This window comes from Notolepis coatsorum, assembly GCF_963971535.1.
Source record: "Notolepis coatsorum genome assembly, chromosome: 2".
NCBI lineage: Eukaryota > Metazoa > Chordata > Actinopteri > Aulopiformes > Paralepididae > Notolepis > Notolepis coatsorum.
Genome location: NC_140166.1, coordinates 93754464 through 93778099, shown reverse-complemented (window position 1 = coordinate 93778099; position 23636 = coordinate 93754464). Strand labels below are relative to the sequence as shown.

Sequence of the window (23636 nt, the reverse complement as noted above, 5' to 3'; positions counted from 1 at the left end):
TGTGCTTACAGGGGACTACATTTCTCAGGCTTCCTCTTGTGTTGTGTGTGTGCAATCTTAATTATACTTTCTAGAGGTGTATAAGCAACATGCATCCCACCTGTCCAAAAGTTTCTAGAGGTGTATAAGCAACATGCATCCCACCTGTCCAAAGGGCACGAAGGGAGGGGGTCCACCTTCAGCGCCAATGTTACTCCTGCTGTGTTTGGCCAGGCTCTGGACGTTCAACAGGTAAAGAGAATAGACATGAAGAACGTACAATTAACACATTGATCATGTCATTATTGTTAATTCACAGTGTTCACGGGTGGGAAACCGGTGGGGTACGAGTACTGGTCGTTGCAACAGCGACTCATACTGGTCGGTCGGGGCACCTGTTAGGCAGGGTGGGGATCTAGGGGAGATAACTCAAACCTCCATTAGCATTACGGGGCGACAGTGGCTCAGGAGGTAGAGGGAGCGCTTGGTGATCGGAAGGTTCCCGGTTCGATTCCCGCTCCTCTGGGGCAGTGTGTCGAAGTGTCCTTGAGCAAGACACTTAACCCCTAATTGCTCCCAATGAGATAAAAGCGCTATATAAATTAATGCACCATTTACCATTTTGCACTCTCCCAGTTAAACTCCTAGCTGTCAGGTGAAAAGAAGCGGCTGCTGACTCCACATGTATCGGAGGAGGCGTGTGGTCGTCTACACCCTCCCCAGAACGACAGAAGGCTAGCACAACGACCAGGACCGTGACACACACACGGGGAATTGGCATAACGACTAAATTGCGGTGAAAATGGGAGGAAAAACAGGAAATATAAAAATCTGATTTAACCCTTTAACTGATCCAGACTGCTTAAGATTATGAGTTTATGTTCATGTATTTCCAAGGTGAAAGAATAGCCCTGTTTTTCAATGTGTACATAATGTAAATATCTGTAGAGGACAGCATCTACTCAGACGGATCTATAGATCTTAAAAGTAGCCGGCAGCCAGTGTGTGTGTTTGCACGGTAGACAGTGGGAGCAGCAGGCAGGGTGTTTAGAGATAGGGCCAAGGTCAGCAGCCACAGACACCAGTGCAGCGCTGTGGCAGTCGGGTCATCGCTTATAGGTGATGGGGGCAGGGTAGAGAGAGAGAGAGAGACTGAGAGATTTGGGTCGTGGGTTGACAGGAGACGTAGATGCATTGCGCGGTTGCTATGGGCGGTCAGCCGTTGCTAAGGACTATAGTTTATAGCTGGGAGTTCTTCTGGTTTGACTCAGACTAAGGGGCTGTCTACACGAGTGCTGGGTTTAATGTAACCGTGATTGTATGTGCGCAGTTGCACTGTTCGCCCACACACAACCGGGGTTTTGCTACACTGCAACCGTGGTCTTTGAAAACCAGAGTCCAGGGTGAAGTTTTGCGCACATCCCGGTTGCAGTGGTTGCGTGTGGGCATAGTAACCGAGGTTATTTCCAGTGTTTACAGCAGAGCTGTCCTAAGTAGCGTTATATGAAAATGATTGTAACAAACTTTTGTTCGAAACGTATCGTCTGTGTTGAAGAGTGTTGTGATTAGGGCTGGGCGATATGGCCAAAAACGTTATCGCGATAAAATTATAAAATTATTTTCATATAACTCGATATCGATAATTATCGTCGATATAATTTCTGTCAAGTTTAATTAACTTCTTATGCCCGGCGCCGATGGACGGGCTATTAATAGACTTGTTTTGCTGCTGCGAATGTCTCGAGTTGATGTCGTCATCAGTCCGCGCACGTTCTTCTACCCCAGTGCATAGATTATTATATTCCACCAGGGGGCAACCTACCACCACTGGATCATATGCATTATAAGAATGGAACACAGTGGCGGCTACGTGGCGTAGTGGGCAAGGCGCTCGCCACGAATGCAGAGACGCTGGGCTCGCCTGTTCGAGCCCAGCGCTCCACATTGCTTTCAGTTTAGCTGGTCGTTCATACTAATACACATTGGCCGTATTAGGGGGTGGGAAACTGATGGGTGGGGATCGGGCGTTGTGGACAGCGACTCCTACAGGTCGGTTGGTGCGCCTGCGCAGTAGAATCAGGAAGTGTCGGGGGCAGCGTGAGCCTCCCACGCGTTACTCCTCGACACAGAGATCGAGCTGCGCAGGTGAAAAGATGTGACTGCTGTTACCTCAAGTACCGGAGGGGACTTGTGCTATGTATGACTTAGTCCACATTGCAGCCGGCTTGTGGGAGGCAAGAAACAGCGTTCGTGACAGGGGAGGGTTGAATTGGATGATACGAAATTGGGATGGGAGAAAATATAGAAAAAAAGTGGATAAAAAAAAAAAGAATGGAACACAGTTAGCCAGAGCAAGCGGTGTATCCCACGACAATGTACTAAAATCACCCTAAAATACTTCGTTCCGCCCCAATACATTGCAACGACGTCCACCGCATACCCCACACTACTCTAACCGTGGCCTCAGAATTCACGCCACACACCCACTCGGCACGTAAACTATAAAATAGCGGCGTGCAAGCTAATTATCCTAGCCAGTCTTGTTTCCAATGTACTAAAATCACCCTAAAATACTCTGTTCCGCCCCAATACATTGCAACGACGTCCACCGCATACCCCACACTACTCTAACCGTGGCCTCAGAATTCACGCCACACACCCACTCGGCACGTAAACTATAAAATAGCGGCGTGCAAGCTAATTATCCTAGCCAGCCTTGTTTACTACCCAGAGGTGCACCGGGGGTCTCCTTCACTGTCGCCATCTCCTTCACTGATTGGTTGTTAGTGCGTGTGCTCATATCCAAGCTTGGAAAATCGATATATCGAAACTTTACGACCACGTTTCATGTTTATTTCGAGGAAATAATTTATCGCGATAGTTATCGTTATCGTTTTATCGCCCAGCCCTAGTTGTGATCGACTGATGATGTCTGTTGTCACATTCCTGACCTGACGCTCAGAGTAAACCTGTAGCTACGGCTAAACTAAACTCATGTGTTGTCAAGTTATTGTTATAAGGAACCCAGTCCAGACTGCATCCCCTTAACAATTGTTTGTATTGAGCCGTATTGTACCCATTCTGCAATGTGTTAAATAACGTTTGCATCCATTCATTCTACTAGCGGTAACGTTACCACATTATTACGTTAGCATGTAAGCTAACAAAATCGCCGATGCTAGCCTCAGCTAGCCTCGATGCTAACTATACATGGAGAATGCCATTCACATTAGCATGTAGCTAACAAGACCGGAGATCTTTTTGTGAGACTAAACTATCCGCTCTTGGTGGTAAATTGTGTTGATGTTGGTTTTGTTTCATCAACAAATGAGAGGCAGAACACACAGTGAAGTGAATGTATCCGTTTTTGTTTATTGCACTTTGTTTTCTTGCTGAAAAATAAATGCTACGTTGGCTAAATGGCTGTGAGCAAGGAGGGATGTTTGTGTCAGGTCAGTTTCCGGTATTAACCATAAACCCCTCTGGTTGGTTGAAATGGCCTTCATGTCTGAACAACATCGCCACCTACTGCTTTAGCATTGTACTACATGTATATGACGTCACTCGTGTGGACAGTTTTATTTTTTTGCATAATTAAAAAAAAAACGGTGTCATTAATACCCGTGATCGTGTGGACTGGGCCTAAGAAACGAAGCGTAGACACGCAGACAGAGAGACCTCAGGGGCTAGAGGGTGGGGGAAGGGAAGGTGACGCGTAGCCCCCACCCTCCGGTTTCCACAAGCTAGCTTCAGCTAACAGGGAAGGCGTTATATGGTATAAGAACACTGGAAGACTGAACACCACTCACCCTGTATGAACACTGGAAGACTGAACACCACTCACCCTATATGAACACTGGAAGATGAACACCACTCAAACACTGGAAGATTGAACACCACTCACCCTATATGAACACTGTAAGACTGAACACCACTCACCCTATATAAAAAACTGGAAGACTGAACACCACTCACCCTATATGAACACTGGAAGACTGAACACCACTCACCCTATATGAACACTGGAAGACTGAACACCACTCAAACACTGGAAGATTGAACACCACTCACTAGGGGTGTAACGATTCAACCTCACAAGATTCGATTCAATTACAATTCTTCAGGCAACGATTCAATGCATCATGAAATCTCTTCATTTGAATCAGTTAATTCCCCAAAAGAAAATTGAATACACAAATGTGGCTGGGGGAACTGATTCACTCAGCATGAATGGACTATAGGTAAATAAAAACAATACACAAAAATAAGAATATATATATATTTTTTAAATTAATTTGGATTATAATCGATTCTAACATATTCAAATCGATGCATCGAAACGAACACATTAGAATCGATGCATTTCGATTAATTGATGCATCGGTACACCCCTATCACTCACCCTATATGAACACTGGAAGACTGAACACCACTACCCCTATATGAACACTGGAAGATGAACACCACTCACCCTATATGAACACTGGAAGATGAACACCACTCACCCTATATGAACACTGGAAGACTGAACACCACTCACCCTATATGAACACTGGAAGACTAAACACCACTCACCCTATATGAACACTGGCAGATGAACACCACTCACCCTATATGAACACTGGAAGATGAACACCACTCACCCTATATGAACACTGGAAGATGAACACCACTCACCCTATATGAACACTGGCAGATGAACACCACTCACCCTATATGAACACTGGAAGATGACCACTCACCCTATATGAACACTGGAAGATGAACACCACTCACCCTATATGAACACTGGAAGATGAACACCACTCACCCTATATGAACACTGGAAGATGAACACCACTCACCCTATATCAGGGGTCTCAAACTCGCGGCCCCCTACTGGACATCAAAGTGTAGTGTTAATGCGGCCCGCGCACTACTGTTTGCCGAGTCGTTGCGCGAGAGGACGTTTTATTTATTTTATCACTTGTGGGCTACCATAGCGCAGGCTCATGACAGCAACGTTATGTTAGTGACTTGGTTGAAACGTGATTCCGGAGTGATATCAAGTAAAGTGGAAGCAAATGCATCCTCGCTCTCTCTCTCCTCTGCGAGCAGTGCTCTGCATGTCCGGCAGCACTGCCACTGTCTGTCTGTGTACGAGTCTGGTCCAATCACATACGCGTCCCGTCAGCGTTTTTCCCCCTCACCCACAGTCTGCGAATCAGAGGCAGAGTAGGGGAGTAGGGCGGGTCTTCACGGACTGCACGTCGTCTCTCTCTTTCAGTTCAAGTCGGAGCAGAGTTGAAAGCGCATCTACAGTAAACTCGCTCCCAGTTTTATCTCTGTGAGATAAATGTAGCTATTAGCCTATTTTCGCCAGCAGGCAGCCAGCAGAAAAATATGGCATTTTCAAAGATGGTCAGTAAAAGAAAAGTCGACGGGGTGCTCCAGTAGCACACCATGTTACCGCGCTGCGTCGCGGGACTCCGTGCTGCGTCACGGATCTGGTTGACTCCGAGTTCGATTCCCGGACTCGCCGTCATTTGCCGAATGTCTCCCCCTGCTCTCTCTCCCGTTTCACCCTACAACTGTCGGTCATGCTTGACCAGAAAAGCGATAAACGCTAAAAAATAAAGTTAAAAAAAAAAAAAAAAAAAGTCGACTGCAATTCAAAGGTGAATGGATGGAAAAATATGCGTTCATCCTGAGTCCCAGCCAGGGGCGTAGCTGGAGATTATGGGCCGCATGAAAGAATCAATTTGTGGGCCCCCAATCTATTAAAAAATGTGGGGCCCCCAATCTATAAAAAAATTTGGGGCATTTATTTATTGATGCATAATATGGTTTTTACCTATTTTTTATAAACAGCTTTGTGATGAGTCCACTGACACCACTGAGAAGCCTGAAGAACCGTTCATGTTCTGAAGAACTGTTCATGTTCTGAAATGTTATTGCTAAAGATTGAGAAGATTGGATCAGTTGTACTTTTTTTTTGAATACTTGAAACCCTTTTTTTGTGGAATATTTGATGCGGCCCAGCCTCACCCAGACTCTACCTCCAGGTAAATTGAGTTTGAGACCGCTGCCCTATATGAACCCTGGCAGATGAAAACCACTCACCCTATATGAACACTGGAAGATTGAACACCACTCACCCTATATGAACACTGGAAGATGAAAACCACTCACCCTTTGCAATTCCCATTTCTCCACCATGCGGTCAACTTCCCCTCCGAGGACGGATATTTTAGAGTCCTCCAGAAGCAGGAGACCATTCTTAACTGGGATGGTTCCCAGCAGCTTTACCTTGGTTCCTGGAGGAGTGTTTAGACTGAAAAACGGTAAATTTTATGAATTGTTGTGAATTGTTAAAAGTTACACAGAATGATCTGAGAAGGAGTTACATTTGAGTTATATACCGTAATTCCTCTAATAGTGACCGGTATTCAATTACCCGGGTCTCTATGGCCGGGTGCGCTCTTGAGCTAAGCAATTATAAGCCGACCTCCTAATACAAGCCGGGTTACTAATATACTGAGCTGCATACTGAGCTGCTAAGGTAAAGTTACTTGATTTCACTTTGAAAACGTTGAAATGACCAGTGACAACCTGTAATTGCACTGTTTACTATTTCATACAGTACTTGGTTTCAATAAATGAACCCAGTACATTTGACTGGGTTCAAACTGACACAAAATGTTGATTTATTCATTATGATCTGTTTGATAGAAATATAGGCCTCTCTCTTATACATGCCTCCTCCTAATAAAAGCCTGGTACCCGCTACAGTTTAAGCAAATACAAGCCCGGGTCACTATTAGAGGAATTACGGTACTACCTTTTATATATATATATAAATTAATTATTATTAATTTTTCCCTACTCAAAAGCATAATTCTTTGTAAATTAAGTGTGTCAAAAGTATATTTCTACCTGTAGGAGCCACAGATGTTGGAATAAACTGAATTGTATTGTTATTTACTACTATAAAAGGTGATGGTAATATTATTCACCATATACTGTTGTGTGTATTTAATATTATTGACCATTACCTTTCACAGCAATGTTAACTATTTCCATTGTACAGTAAATGGACATAGCGAGCAAGCCGTGACAAAGCCAAAATTTGTCAAAAGGCCAGTTTACATCCCATCCCTCCTCATTTTCAAAATGACATGGAGTGGTGCCAGGGGATGGATGGCGAAGCTAGCAGGGACTATGAATAATCCCAGCTGCTCAGCCGTCCTCGTGGTAAATTAAAAGCCCTTCTATCTCATCAGGCCTGATCAGGCCCCTGCCTCTCTCATTAGGAAAGCGCTGGGACTTAAGAGGGATTTCCAGCTACTGATGCCGGATGCCAAAGCAGCAATTAGGGATTTGACTCCAACCCACTGGGCTGGACAGGGCGCACGCGGGATATGGGGCAGTGTTGAAAATGAGGGGCTCTCCCAACACGCAACCAGAGTTATTATGGTTGTGTTTTTCAATTAAAATGTTCAATTCAGTTTACTTTCAGTTCATGGGTTTACTAGTTTCAGTTTAGTTTCTATTGTTTAAAACAAATTTTTATTAGTTTCAGTTTTAGTATTTTTGTTTCTTTATTTTAATGTGTTCAGAATAGGTATTGTGTAATATAAACATTACTTTGTGAAGGCAATTGACTCAATGATCATATGCACCAATGCCTCCTCATGCTTGCTGTATTGATAGATTTTGACCACATTGACAAAGAAAGATTATTATATTCTAGTTAATTTTGTACACAAGTACACATTATAGTTTGTTAGTTTTTTCTAAAGTTTCTATTAAAAATAAAAAAATAAAAAATCACTCCTAGTTTTAGTTGTAATAACCTTGACAGGCACTCCCACAAACACACCACCTGCCCGCTGCTCAATCTTGCTAATTAATTGTTCCTCTTGCTCTCTCTCATTTACTCACGCTCTCTCGCACACAAACCCTGACACAAACTCCATCCTGCCTGTAATCCATCTCCTCCTCTCTTTGTCACTCACTCATGGATGTTCCTGTAGACAAACACTAACCAGTGTTAGCGGAGCTGCAGCATGGGTGTGTGACGTGTGTGTCTCTCTGTGTGTCTCTCTGTGTGTGTGTCGCCCATAAAGAGGGGATTTGTTCCGTTCTCTCCTCTCTTCCCATCAGGAAGTCTAGGCCCGGCACGCTGGCTACTCCACCTGTACAGACATGGCTGGTCACCATGGCAGCAGTCACCACGGCCACCGTTATCCGGGATGGAGATGTGATTAAGACCGGGAATTGTTAAGTGTGTGTGTGTGTGTGTGTGTGTGTGTGTGTGTGTGTGTGTGTGTGTGTGTGTTTGTGTGTGTGTGTGGGGGGGGGGGGGGGGGGGGGGGGAGGAAGATCAGCTGCCACCAAGTGGATATTGCAGATAAGGGGAAAATGGAGACATGTGGTGCGGTGATGGGGTTGGCGGGGGGGGCTGGAGGAGTAGGCATGGTTTGAAAAATACATAGGACAGTCTACAAGGAGGAAGCACACTAATCCAAAACGTTATCAGTTTTTCATCTTAGATGTTATCTAGGACATCGCTTCTCAAAAGTGGGGATATTAAATATATTCATTAAACTAACAACGTGATAGATACGACACTCCTCACTGTGTCCTTTATGAGAAGGTTAGTTGGCCCTCTCTAACAGACAACACTGGTATTTGTTCATTTTTAAGGCCCTTATTGGTAAGCTACCTCCTTATACTACATCATTACTGCTAAGCTACCTCCTTATACTACATCATTATTGGAATGGAATTTTGGAACCTATGGAACCCGTTCTAGTGACTGGCTGGTCCTTAACACTTTGAATGCCACGGACGAATATTCTCGTGTTTACCCCCCGCGGGTTGAATGCCCACTCACGAGAATATTCGTTTTATTAGTTTTTTTTTTATTAGCGATCTGAAATCATATTGCATCAAGCGTCCCTACCGTTGGAGATCCAGTCACCCCAGGCGCTTAGATGTGAAAAAAGCGGCCCCTATCGTCGCCCAGATGGTAAATCACCCTTTTGGATTGGACTCAATGAAAATGAACGGGGAAAAAAACCCGCACTCCACATTTTACTTCTCACTCATGTAACCGGGGTCTACCAGAGTTCACTCTGGAGCATCGGAGCCGCGGCAAATATGTGTTTTACTGTATACATGATGGATCAATCAAATGAGCGATTTTTTCGAATGGCGATCGGGAACTGGAATAAACCATTTGGATACCATCTGATCTCAGGTAAGGAATCTATGTTATCAGTATTAGGATAATCAGACTCGTTTTCACAGAGATATAAGCTTTTATGTGATTATGGTGATAGGCTGTTTGACTCTGCGCGCCGTCAGGAAATAGGAGACTCGATTTTCGGCTCGCCGCAAGAGCGTGCGTGCATACACATATATCGATCATCTAGCGTTTATTTGAAAACGATTCATGACATGGCCGAACAATGACAATGTTCTAGAATATTCCAGTAAAAGGCGATTATCATGGGATGTGTTGTTTTTTCCGTGAAATCGAGTGATTTTCAAAATGCTAGAAAACGGAAATGAAGCGATAAAAAAACAATCTGCCATGACAATGTTGACTGGAAAATGAGTCTTTGATAAGCGACGGGCAGATTAGACACATCGCCATAATTTAAAACATAGATTAGGCGATATTAACGTTAACATTGGAGTGGATGTGGGCATTCAAGGGGGTAAAAAGGAAAACACGGACTGGCTCTCAAAGTGTTAAGGTCCCTCGAGTTTGTTCGGAACAGGCTAAATCTGCATTTTGCTATGATGCTCATGGAATTAACTCCAACAGTCCTTAAAGCTTCAGATTCTCCCCTCTGTTGCAGTTTAAAACCTTGACTCCCAACATTTGTCAATCAAGTTGTACATGTTTTAAATTGATTTGTTATCCTATAGCTTTTATCTTATAGTCTCATTGTTATGATTTTATATGCTGTGTGATTGTATTTATGCTTTTATGCTTATTATACTATATATACACTCGATTGAACGAGGGAAGCCTCAGTTACCTTTCAAGTTTAAATAAAGGTTTGGAATTAAATGAGATATTAAAACTATTATTGATCTTGTTGAATCTAGATATGTTTTCTTAGGCATTACGTTTTTAAGCTTGATAAAACCAACCTAAATCATAAATGGTGGCCGGTTAGGTTACCTGATCTTGGACAGGTGTTTGAACTCCAGGCCGACGCAGATGGTGTGTCCGTCGGTCATTTGCAGCCGCAGCATCCTGGGAGCGGACTGGGACTCCTCATGGTCTTTGGGGGCCGAGATATTCCTCACCTTCTGCACCTGCAGAACACATGGGCCGTCCAGCTGGCCGTGGGAGAGAGACAACAGATGAACAAGGGTCTGGAAAACCCTTGCCCAACATCGGCCGTACGAACATACATGTATAATATTTTCATTCGTCTGGCAGCAGATTTACATACATATTAGTTAGTTATTTGGGCAATGATGCGTCACAGCTGTGATTGCGTGTCCTCATTTAAAATGTATTGATGAGGTCCTACAAATAAATCATTAGATTAAAATGTATTGGCATCATATAGCACAGTGGTTCCCAAACTGTGGTGCGCGAGCGCCCTCTAGCTGGTGCGTGACATGAAAAGGCTAATGGTGGTAAAAAAAAATATATATATAATTCTTTTTACAATAAATTTTCATAAAAATCTTAGTCAAACCTTTAGTATTATGCATATTAAACATGCTGGCAGAGTACATGCATCCATGTTGTCGTGAACATTTTAATTAAATAAAGAAATTCCCTATCCATAGTCGTCGTGGGAAGAGATAAAATAAAAAATAAAATAAAATAAATTCCACTCATGGCCTTAACTGACAACCAACAGGAACCAAACAATATTATTTTTTATGCCTAATAAATATAACTAATATACATTATTTCAAATGGGGATTTTCACTGTGTAAATCATGAAATTCAAGAAACGTTTTAATAAAAAACGTAAGTTTTAATAATAATAATAAACAATAATGTCTCGGGCGTGTCTGACACAGGTGTGCTTCATCTGTGCACGGAGACCAGCAAAAAGAAATTCTAACAGAAACCCATTGGGGGGTGCGTCAGCTAGGTCGGGAGGTGACAGGGGGTGCACGGCCAAAAAAGTTTGGGAACCGCTGATATAGCACAAGTACAGTAGAATGACAATGGCATGGCATCCAACCAGAGTGTAAATGTAACAGTAAAGTGCAATAGCAATATACAGGTTATTAATCTGGATATAAAATATATAAATGAGTACTACAGTAATAGTGATAATCAGATGCATGTACAGTGTTATAGTATTATTATGTACAGTGAAACAGGTATAAAGACAATATGGTAGTTAAGTAGGGGTGTAACGATGCAACCTCACAACGATTAATTTCAATTACGATTATTCAGGCAACGATTCAATGCATCATGAAATCTCTTCATTTGACCACGATTCGATTAGATTCCATTTGATTCATTTTCTATTCATTTTCTATCAGTTAATTCCCCCAAAAAATTTTAATAGACAAATGTGGCTGGGGGAACTGATTCACTCAGCATGAATGGACTATAGGTAAATAAAAACAATACACACAACAACATTTTTTTTTTTAATTATTAATTTGGATTATAATCGATTCTAACATAATTTCAAATCGATGCAGTTGAATCATCACATTAGAATCGATGCATTTCGATTAATCGATGCATCGTTACACCCCTAGTAGTAAGTCATACTGGCCAGCTGTATCACTAATAAGAATAGGTAAGGGATATGTACAGATATAGATATAGTATCTACAGATATGTAAAAAGGATTGTATGTAGGTATATACAGACAGATGTGGCTAAATATATATATATATTAGTAAGTATATATATATATTATATACCGTAATTCCTCTAATAGTAACCCCGGCTTGTATTTGTTTCAACTGTAGCGGGTACCAGGCTTGTATTAGGAGGAGGCCTGTATAAGAGGGAGGCCTATATTTCAAATTTTCAAACGGATCATAATGAATAAATCAACATTTTGTGTCAGTTTGAACCCAGTAAAATGTACTGGGTTCATTTATTGAAACCAAGTACTGTATGAAATAGTAAACAGTGCAATTACAGGTGGTCACTGGTCATTTCAACGTTTTCAAAGTGAAATCAAGTAACTAGCTCAGTATGCAGCTCAGTATATTAGTAACCCGGCTTGTATTAGGAGGCCGGCTTATAATTGCTTAGCTCAAGAGCGCACCCGGCCATTAATAGAGACCCGGCTTGTATTTGAGACCCGGTTACTATTAGAGGAATTACGGTACACAGTATATACAGCATGGTCGTGCGACGTGCATGCTATAGCCTATCATACAGTTATATGCAGGTGTACTATAAATAGGTATATAGAAAGGATTAAATGCTTAAAAGGTATATTCAGACACAAGGATATACAGTATATATGTGGTAATTATAAATAAATATACCGGTATATAGTATTATTGTATATGCTATCATACAGAGTTATATGGGTAGACTATAGGATGAGGTAGGTATTTATGATTACAATGTAAGGCAGTTGAAGACAGTGAAGGCAGTAGGGCTTCAAAGTTCATCAAAGCACTATTTGGTACACAATCCTCATCTTCAACAAGCACCAATATATGTGACCATCGCCCCATTCCTCTCTTCAACATGCCACCAAAAAAGCAAAAACTATTTATTTTTCAAACTCATGACCACATCTATCTTGTCTTGGATGTTTTTGGATTACTGCCGGTGGATTACTGCCGAATACATTCAACAGACACTGGGGTGGTTGTCTGAGGCGATGGGACTTTTCAGAGTAACACCATTCGCTGCCATTCAAAATGTGCAGATGCAGCAAAGCATCCACCTGAAGAGCAGACAACTACAGCACAGAACACAATTTAAACCTCGGCTGACCACCTGCGCAGAGGAGATTGGCAAAACGTGGAATAAAAGACCTCCTGTGGAATGGTGACGGCGTATGGAAACCGACTGAGGCCATGTGGTGTCTAGGGTTATCAGCTGCTGAACTTACGCACATTTAAATTAAATTGGAATATAAATGATAAAATGCACATGTTATTATCACATCATATTAGTAGGTGTGAAATGCTTACAGTTAACAAGTTAATTGTGTGTTGTATTTGGGGGAGAATTGAAGGGAGAATTGGCGAGGCGAAATTGGGATGGGAGAAACATTTCTATAACCTTTATTTACCCAGGCAAGCAAGTAAGAACAAATTCTGATTTAATTTATTGTCAAAAGTATGCATAATGTTGTGTTAATTCCACAACAAGAGATATGTAATGTTAATTACCTGAAATTATTAAAAAAAATTGGGGGGGAAACCTTGCATATATCGTTGATATCGGTATCGGAAATTAAGAGTTGGACAATATCGGTATATCGGTATCGGTAAAAAAGCCAATATCGAGCATCCCTAATGATAATGTTATGTTAACGGCCATACAGGAAGCTGGCATACATGCATGTAGTCTTTTAAAAGAAGTCTTTCAAATTTAATAAAACAACACTTCCCAGCTCACGCCAGCCCCCGTCAACCATCTGACTTCCAGCGCGAAGCTTTTTCTTTTATCGTTATTTTTAGGATCATATCTCACAGGTCGAACAAACCTGAACGTTATTGCCATAAAATAGAACGTAGTTATTTGGAGATATTTACATTATAAAAAAGTAACTGTACTTACAGATTTCTTTCACGGTTTTGGCTGCCCCGTCAGGGGCGCCTTATGGTACTAAATCCAGATTGAACTCTGCCATTGGAAAGGGGAGATTTGGCCCGATCCATAGATGTGTGATTTGACCATAATAAGGTCATTTATAGGCCTGATATTATATATTATATATTCATATTTCAAATTGCATGTGTCCGGATGGCAAAATTCAGTACTGTATCTACAAAAAAACCTGTAAATTGTATATTTATAACTGGACTTTTGAATAAGTCTTTAATCATCATGCACATGCAGTGACACACACATGCGATGGGCGGCACCACACACATGCAATTTTTCTTTGGGTCGCCAATGAAATCGAGTCTGCTCTAAATCATCTGCCCTTTATTAATTAGCTTAGATATTTTGTACACCTGATCTCAAGAAGGTGCTGAATGAGCTCAGTGGCAGTCTTTCACATCTGGTCAATGTTAGCATGGTGTTATTCACCGTCAAAGATGAAAAGATAAAAAAGGAAAAAAGAAAATGTATATTCTCCTTTGGTTCATTACAATTTACTCAAGCCTAGTAGTAACACACAATATTCACTGGGTGGGAATACATTCCCTGAGATCCATAGATGTCCCTAGATACAAATAAGATGCAAATGGACCTTGTAGAAGTGGCGCAATCTTCCATTTACTATTTTTAGGCAGATTTTCTGAAAATATTACTAGGGCTCACTTTAAGGACCAGCCACGTATATATACGTGTTTCGGTGCCATGCGTTGTGGACCAGAGGCACGTATATAGCCGTGGCAAGTTGTTATTGTTTTATTCCATATTAATAACCGGATAAAGATCCCCGATCGACTCTGCAGATCTACCCTCCTCTGTGGAATCGGCAACATGCAATACCGGGCAGATCATCTTAGGGGCGCCATCGCTCCACTGCAGTATCATTGTGGGCGAATGGAATATTTTTTTCCCCCCTCCAACGGAGTATCATATTACTCTGATTCCAAACCAACAGCATGCACCGTGTATCACGTTTCGAAGCGGAGATTTCACCATGGAATAAGGGGATTTATAATCAACCAATGGACATATCGATCTACCAGATGCCGATCGATAACGGGGAAATGCTGCCGGGTATCACACGGGCTGACGGTAAGACATGTATCACCTAATTCACAGCCGGATCTGAGCTTGCTGTGCAACGCAAGCAATCGATCTGTGAATGTGGCTACTTACATTGACACTGTATTGGTAATCAATAATACTAATCGACGTCCCCCGCCGCCCCCCTTTCATCCATAGATGCTCTGGGATAGTCCGGATCATAAGCAGTTTGTGTTATTTCATTAGCATATATAAAACGGAAATGCCGTTGAATATAACGTTAGTAGCCTTTAGCTCTATAACTAGCTTTCCAGAAAATAGATGATACTAAATCTGCGATAAAGCTTTTTTTGTATTTTATTTTTTTATTATTTTTTTAAACAAACACATAAACAAACATGACAACACACGATTAGATATACAAGCATTGTTAAATTTGTTAACAGTGCACATCAAATTAAATCAGTTTAAATAAATGTCTTATACAAGATATGCCCCTAATACCTGCTATCTATTCCCCTACACACATATGCTCTTGCTCGCACCCCCCACCCTGGACCCCCCAATGGGTAATCCATCCATTATCATTCGCTCCTAACCAGACACTACCATTATATGCTATCTTTTATTCTCTCCACCACTTCTAACCACATTGTCAATTTGGATTCATTGAGACCCAAAATTCTTGCTGTAGATATTTCTAGATAAATCACATCGAGATATGTAAGAATCCAGACCTTTCGGCAAATTTTTTCCGGTTGAATCCATCGTGATGCTATCAGTTTTTTAGCCACTGTAATACCAGATAAAACCAATATCTTTAGCTGTATAGGTACTGCATACTCAAAAACATCATTCAGCAGTAATACAGAGGGGTGTACAGGTATATTCAGAATTAAGAGATTTGATAATTGCTGGGTCACTTCTTTCCAGAATATCTTAACTGCTGGGCAGTCCCAGTACATGTGCATAAATGTCCCCTCGTCCCCATTTGTACATAATGAGCATTTGGAGTCTTGTTTAAGACCCATTCTGTTCAGTCTTATAGGAGTCAAGTATGTCCTATGAATATAGTTAAGATTGATTTGTTGATGGTCCGGGTTCCTTGATGCAAGTCGAACATTTGCCCAGGCTTCTTGCCAATCAAAATCTATTTCCAGGTCTGGTATATCCCTCCTCCAAATAGAGTCTAGGTGGAGGGTTTCATACGAGGCCGTTAGTAATTGATGATAAAAATCTGATACAAAACCTCTCGATGTCTCTCTTTCATAGAATAATGTGTGGTATCTGTGGTGTGCAATTGGTATCCTTAATGGAACACAGTGAGCCTTCAAACATAACAATAATTGTGCGTAAAAATAATATGTGGAACCAGTGAGATACATTTTTTTTTCTATTTCATCATAACTACAAATACCCTGTTTGTTGAAAACATCTCCTAATGTATGTATGCCTTGCTTTTCCCATCGAGGGAATCTTATAGGTCGTTTTCCAATCAGGAGTGCATTGTTATTTATCTGCGATAAAGCTTATATTCACGGCGCTATAAAATGACAACCTACCGATGGATTCTTTTTTTCTTTAAGCCATTTTGAAGGGACGGTTTATGCACTCAATTGACAATGAGAATGGACAGATAGCAACACTATAAAGTATAGATATAGCTGTTAGAAAACCCACATGTCTGTTTACATTCCCCGGTCCTCTAGCCACTAATTAGACTAAGCCCATCGGTTGTCAAAGTGTTAAGAGGTTAATAATTGAACCCTTGCACTGAAGAACCATATAGATCCGTTTTTAATCAATTATTTTAACAGCACATGCATTTGCAGTTATAAAATATTAGAGTGTGAAATATCACCAGACTGTACCTCTACAGTCTTTAACTATGAATGAACGAAACTCACCACCTTCAGATAATAAAGTTTGAGAACATTGTTCCTCAGAAAACATCAAACAGACTTATACAGTTCTTCGTCTAAGGTACTCAATTTGTAAATACAGTGCATCCAAGTCTTCAGGGTGGGAAAAGTCAAAACGAACTATTGTCTTTATGGTGGACTTAAGTTAGCAGCTTTAATGGCTCCCTCCATGCTAGACATATAGAGTCCTACATGACAGAAGTATGCAATATTTCATTCCCGAGCCAAAGAGGACCTGGGGGTTATTAAGCTCACATACAAATTAAATCCGTATCTTCTGCCATCATCTGTGACATTTCTCTCTCTACTCAATTACAAAAAGCCTGGTCCACAAGTGAGAGGATGTGGAGTCCTCATCCGTCTTTAGTCAGTATGTTAGAGCCATCTAGTGGTATTCATGGGAATCGCATCTCAGTGGTTCAAATTAGCAGGATCTGCAAAAGGTTCTTGTGGTAGAAAATAATTTCAGAAGGGCAGCTGTTGTGTGATGGAAATGCTCCTAATTTCTGTTAAAATATATTGAAAGGAAATGTGGTTCCACAGAAAAGGAGACATAGTATGTATCTTTTTAACACCTGTATACAACTTCCTTGAATCTGTAGAAGTTTTTTTTAAAGAAACTTGTCTGAATCTAATTTAAATGACTTATTTTCCAGCAGATTTTTCTTCCCCTGTATTGAATGCACTATTCTATTTTAGGTTTTTATTTTTGGGGTGTAGTTCACACCAAATTCATTATTTCCTTCCCTGCCTGGCTACCTCACACCCAAGAGTATTACTTTTACAAACTGGGCAGTACATTAGGTAGGCAGTGTTCCTGCCTGGCTCAAAAAAATACAGCTAATTGATTCATCGAAGCTAATTCACTGCTTGTGCCCCTCCCCGCCCCCCTTTGACATCACAAACTGTGATAATTCTGAACAGCTTGTTTTAGGCGTGTTAGTCTGAAGACTTCAAAGCCTGGCCAAATGGCAGGGTGTATCTAATCATTTCCCAGCTTCTAAATAACCATTGAGACTGTCAAATCCATACAGACCAACGGTAGGCTAAACACATTGTCCATAATGTCAAGATATAAGACTGTAATAATAATAATATAATAAGACTGTACCGTCAGGGAAAGCCTTGAAAAGAGATCCTGCAGTTTACTTTTTGCCGACACCTTTTGCCTTCATCAATTCAGGAATCAAACAAGTACATGAGGTTTATAACATGACTTACCCGGAGTTGACTTTCGAAAGAAGAATAAACGATGAGAGGTATTAGATATCAGTCTGATACCAGGCTAAAATACTTGCACTCTGTATCGGTGAAGGCTTCCAAGATGCGAGTACTAGCACAATAGAATTTGATGACAATAAAATCATATTCATCTTTCAGTTACAGTATTGGCTGAAAAAGTGCAGTCGAAAAAGTGCGGTCGTGTTGTATTCAAGGTCTAGATTGAGAGGTGTTGCAGGAAAGAAAGATTTCATTTGGAGTGATATTTAGTCAGTTTCTCGGTAGGCTAGTATGAAATGGTTGTTATCTATGGAGTCCTCACAATCTCTAGTTTAATATTGTGCTAAGCCTAAAAGGGGCAGTTCAACTTCACCCAACTGCCAAGTTGGCTCCATTGCATTAGGCTGACAGCAGACACCTCTACGGCAGACACCTCTATGGCAGACATCTCCAAAACTACGCAAATCATACTGACATTTTTTTTTTTTTTGCATTTTTTGCATCTACTTTTTGTCCCATTTTCTATTTTTCTCCCATCCCAATTTCGTATCGTCCAATTCTACCCTCCCCTGTCTCGAACGCTGTTAGGCCATGCCTCCCACAAGCCGGCTGCAATGTGGACGAAGCCTTACATCACGTGTCCCCTCCGGTACTCGAGGAAGCAGCCGTCGCATCTTTTCACCTGCACAGCGCGATCTCTCAGCGTCGGGGGTCTGCGTTTGGAGGGCACGCCGCCGCCGTCGCTTCCTGATTCTGCTGCGCAGGCGCACCAACCGACCTGTAGGAGTCGCTGTCCACAACGTCCGATCCCCACCCATCAGCTTCCCACCCCCTAATACTGCCAATTGTATTAGTATGAACGACCAGCCAAGCTGATAGCAATGCGGAGAGCTGGGCTCGAACCCAGCGTCTCCTGCATTGGTGGTGAGCGCCTTGCCCACTGCACCACCTAGCCGCCCCATACTGAAAATATCTTGATGGGTAGATGGCACTCTGGGTAAATTGTCTTTTATATTTGGATGAACACACTCAACACAAATAAAGTAAAGCGCATTTATTTCCCCCCTAATCACACACATATCCCAATGCAATTTATTGAGTAAAGAGTTGGGAGAGTGTCATGTTGCAGTAAGTATTAATCAGTGAAATGCTGAAAATGAAAAAAGAATACATCAATACATTGGTGAGTGATTAATTGGAAGAGCGAAAAGGCTTTTGTTCTTTTTTTATTTAATTTTTTTTTATTTCACTAAACTGTTTTTAACACTTCTTGGAATGTGTGAGGTCTCCTGGAATATGTGACATCATAATGATGTCACACATTCCAACTCTAACTAAAACACTCAAGATGAATGAATTTGTGCAAAACAGTTTGTAGTTTTGGCAAATGTGTGGGATTAACGGGTATAATAAATGTGCTTTTTTATTTTTGGGGGTGGAGTTTCTTTATAAACTGAGGACTCTACAGCTCCTGAGACAGCAGTGTTAATGTCAGATGATCTACCGGCACATTGTAATCTTTACAGAGTGTTAAAAATAGGCTTAGTAAACCAAGGCCCGAGGAGGACTTATATTATTCTAATGTTAAGATCATGGTGATCAACAAGGCTAAAACCTTCTATTTTTCACTTTGAGATGGTTAACTGATTTTAGAACAGAAGGCTAGTACTTTAATTTAATTTTCATTTTACTTAAAAAATAAAACCTGGGGGCGGCTGGGTAGCGCAGTGGAGAATGCACTCGCCTACCACCGCAGAGACTCTGGGATCGAATCCAGCGGTCAGCGGTACCTCCGGCTTGGTCAGTCGTCCCTACTAACACAATTGGCAGTGTTAGCGGGTGGGAAGCCGGTGGGGGATGTGTCCTGGTCGTTGTAATCTGCGGTTCCTACTGGTCGGTTGGGGCGCCTGTTCAGCAGGGAGGGGATCGGGGGGAAATAGTGTGAACCTCCGCACGCGTTACATTCCCCGAGTGAGAGTCCTCGCTGTCAGGTGAAAAGAAGCGGCTGGCTAACTCCACATGTATCGGAGGAGGCATGTGGTAGTTCTACAGCCTCCGTAACAACTAAATTGGGATGGGAACAAAATACAGAAAAAGTGAGGACAAAAAAATTATTTAAAGAAAATTTTAACAAAACCTCATATTAGGTTGCCTGAATTGCATTTCATTTTGTATTTAGTAATGGTAGAGACCCAGATTACATGTCCTCAAATGTGTATAAGAAATAAACAACACCATAACACAAGAGCCAGCATTATGTCCTGCTGTGTTCCTGGTGTAAAGAGTAAGACGGCCAGAAACAAAAAAAATTACACTGGTATCAATCTCCATATGGAATAGCCTGCCTATGCACATCAAGCAAAGCCAGACTAAAGTGTTTTTAAAACAAAAGTCAAATTTAAACAAGACCATTTTTTCATTGACATTCAAAATCTAGATTAAGTCAGAGCGAATTGGACATATACCAGATTAGAAAACCATCAAAACTGGATAACCAAATACATTATTACGGTTTTAATATGTTAATTGTATATCAGTGAAGGTACAGATGATGGGTAGGATGTGCTTTACAGAGAAAGACACACACACACAGAGAGGAGGGGTTGTGGGACAGCGAGTGGACTCAGTGGAGAGACAGAAAAGAGAGGAACAGCACAAGGTGATAGAGAGATACAACAGAGAGAGACACTTTCTTTCTCAGGTCAGAGACAGGTACAAACAGAGACAGAATGGTTTCAAATCATGGATTTAAAATGTACAACAGTTATCAAGCTTTTGATTTAACCTACAGCTCCACCTGTCATTATAAAAGAGTGCTGCTGGTGTGAACCGCCAGACTACTGCTCTACTGCTGCCGTGAACAGCCAGGCTACTGCTCTACTGCTGCTGTGAACAGCCAGACTACTGCTGGTGTGAACAGCCAGGCTACTGCTCTACTGCTGCCGTGAACAGCCAGGCTACTGCTCTACTGCTGCTGCCGTGAACAGCCAGACTACTGCTCTACTGCTGCCGTGAACAGCCAGACTACTGCTCTACTGCTGCCGTGAACAGCCAGACTACTGCTCTACTGCTGCTGTGAACAGCCAGGCTACTGCTCTACTGCTGACTGCTGCCGTGAACAGCCAGACTACTGCTCTACTGCTGCCGTGAACAGCCAGACTACTGCTCTACTGCGAACAGCCAGGTCTGTTCCCGGCGTAAGACATTCTTTTTATAATTACATCAGCCCCACCCTCATCCACCTCCACTGGCTCCCCATCAAATCCTGCATCACCTACAAAACCCTCCTGCTCACCTACAAATCCCTTCACACTCAGGCACCTCAGTACCTCCCTACGATCCACGGACACTGGTCAGCTCTCCATCCCCCGAACCAGACTGCGGACCTTCGGGGACAGAGCTTTCAGTGTGGCAGCTCCCACCCTCTGGAACTCCCTCCCCGCAGAACTCTGCACCGCCCCAACTCTGGACTCATTCAAAAAAACTACTCAAAACCCACCTCTTCAACTTGGCCTTTAACCCCTAATCTCTCACTTTATATATATATGTATATGTTGTGTCTGTCCACTGTCTGTTACTTTGTTATCCCCCCCCCCCTATGTAAAGCGACCTTGGGTCCCTTGAAAGGCACTATATAAAATGAAGTTATTATTAATAGGAGGTGAAAACGTTTCACAGCACTGTGAGAGAAGTGGGCTCGTGTCTAAGTGAATGAATAACGCTCTCTCCTCCCTCGATACCCACTGCGTACGAGCCCCAGTGGGGCTGCTCAGTGGCTGGCTGTGTGAACCCTGCGTGAACCCCGCGTGAACCCTGTGTGTCCCTGGATGGGTAAGGACCCACCTGGAGGCACTTCATCTCTTCCAATATTCTCCAAAGACTCACCAGACAGTCCAATGCCTCCTCTTCCCAAAAATAGTCGCGTTTTTAGTCCATAATGAATAGTTTGTTCACCAGCTCTGCGTTTTTGTGACCACACACTTCTAATTGTATAATAACTCAACTTGGAGAATGCAAACTGCAACAAAATAATAAAACACCTGGGTCGTTTCACAGATTTTGCCAGGTGCATTATTTCATCATAGTGCATGTGCGCCAAGTTGATCAGAAGCGTGTGGTTATGACAACACTGAGCTAGTGAACAAACAATTCATTATGGACTAAAATACTTTTGGGAAGAGGAGACTTTGGACCATCTATGGTGAGTTTGGAGAAGATTGGTAGAGATTAAGTGCCTCCAGGCGGGTCCTTACCAATTTTTTTGTGAACCGGTTCCTGACTCTGTTCACGCTGCTACTCAGTAGCCAACAGTGTCAGGGCCCGCGTCCACCAATCTCACAAAAACACTGGCAGTGCGCCGGCAGTGCTGGCATGAAGCGCATCTTGTAGATGACAGAAAGAAATCTACAGCCATCCTTTTATCGTTTTTTCCTGCCGCGGTTTTGCACATATTATAGCATATTTTAATAACTTTATTGTATATTAATTATATATATAGTTATTGCCTGACACCACAGTTCGCCCTTTGCTTTTTATTAGCTTTTTAGTAGTGTATTCGTGTAGTTATTATTATTAGTGTATTTGTGTTTTGTCGCAAATCTCAATGGCCCGTCTACTGTGGGAGACAGCCAAGACAGGCAGGCAGCTCCGGTGTCAGGTTACAAACAGAGTGGTAGATATGAATGGCTGCGATTGGTTGTCTGAAAATGAGCTCAGCACATCGCTCTGAAAGTACAGAAAGTTTCAACTTTCGGCCGCACAAAAAAGCTGAAAAAAGAAGCCGACTGCAGCGCATTTCCTATAGGCGGCGCATGCGCTCTCTCCCCATTGGGATACATTGAAAAAAGACGCGTGCAGTCATAAATATGAGGCAGGTGGATCCGCGCCCTCAGACTGTGGTTGTACTGGGTCATAACAAAAAATATTGTTTGTTTCCTGTTGGTTGTCAGTTAAGGCCATGGGTAGGTAGGGAATTTATTTTATTTTATTTTTTTATTTTATTCTTTCCCACGGCGACTATGGATAGGGAATTTCTTTATTTAATTAAAATGTTCACAACAACATGGATGCATGTACTCTGCCAGCATGTTTAATATCCATAATACTAAAGGTTTGACTAAGATTTCTATGAAACGTTATTAAAAAAAAATAAAAAAAAATTGAACACTTTTTATTTTTTTTATTTATTTTTTAATATATTGGGTCGCACCTAAACCGGCAGGGTCGGTCGGCAACCGGAAACAAACCATTATTTTTTTTAGGCCTGGGCAGCTCCTAGTGGTCAGTGTCAGACTGTGGTTGTACTGGGCAGCTCCTAGTGGTCAGTATCAGACTGTGGTTGTACTGGGCAGCTCCTAGTGGTCAGTGTCAGACTGTGGTTGTACTGGGCAGCTCCTAGTGGTCAGTGTCAGACTGTGGTTGTACTGGGCATCTCCTAGTGGTCAGTGTCAGAATGTGGTTGTACTGGGCAGCTCCTAGTGGTCAGTGTCAGACTGTGGTTGTACTGGGCAGCTCCTAGTGGCCAACAGTGTCAGACTGTGGTTGTACTGGCCAGCTCCTAGTGGTCAACAGTGTCAGACTGACTGTGGTTGTACTGGCCAGCTCCTAGTGGTCAACAGTGTCAGACTGTGGTTGTACTGGGCAGCTCTTAGTGGTCAGTGTCAGACTGTGGTTGTACTGGC

General features: G+C 42.1%; 1 protein-coding gene across 2 annotated transcripts in view; it reads right to left on the bottom strand.

Annotated features, from left to right (window-relative positions):
• tdrd3 (tudor domain containing 3) overlaps positions 1-23636 on the bottom strand; it is a 96430-nt gene that overhangs the window by 54754 nt on the left and 18040 nt on the right. For both annotated transcript variants that reach the window (XM_084307591.1, XM_084307592.1), the window contains exons 4-6: positions 10160-10320; positions 6151-6292; positions 145-216 (exon numbers count right to left, since the gene is read on the bottom strand). In XM_084307591.1, the coding sequence (XP_084163717.1) occupies positions 145-216; positions 6151-6292; positions 10160-10320 (375 nt within the window). The remainder of the gene's footprint in view (positions 1-144; positions 217-6150; positions 6293-10159; positions 10321-23636) is intronic.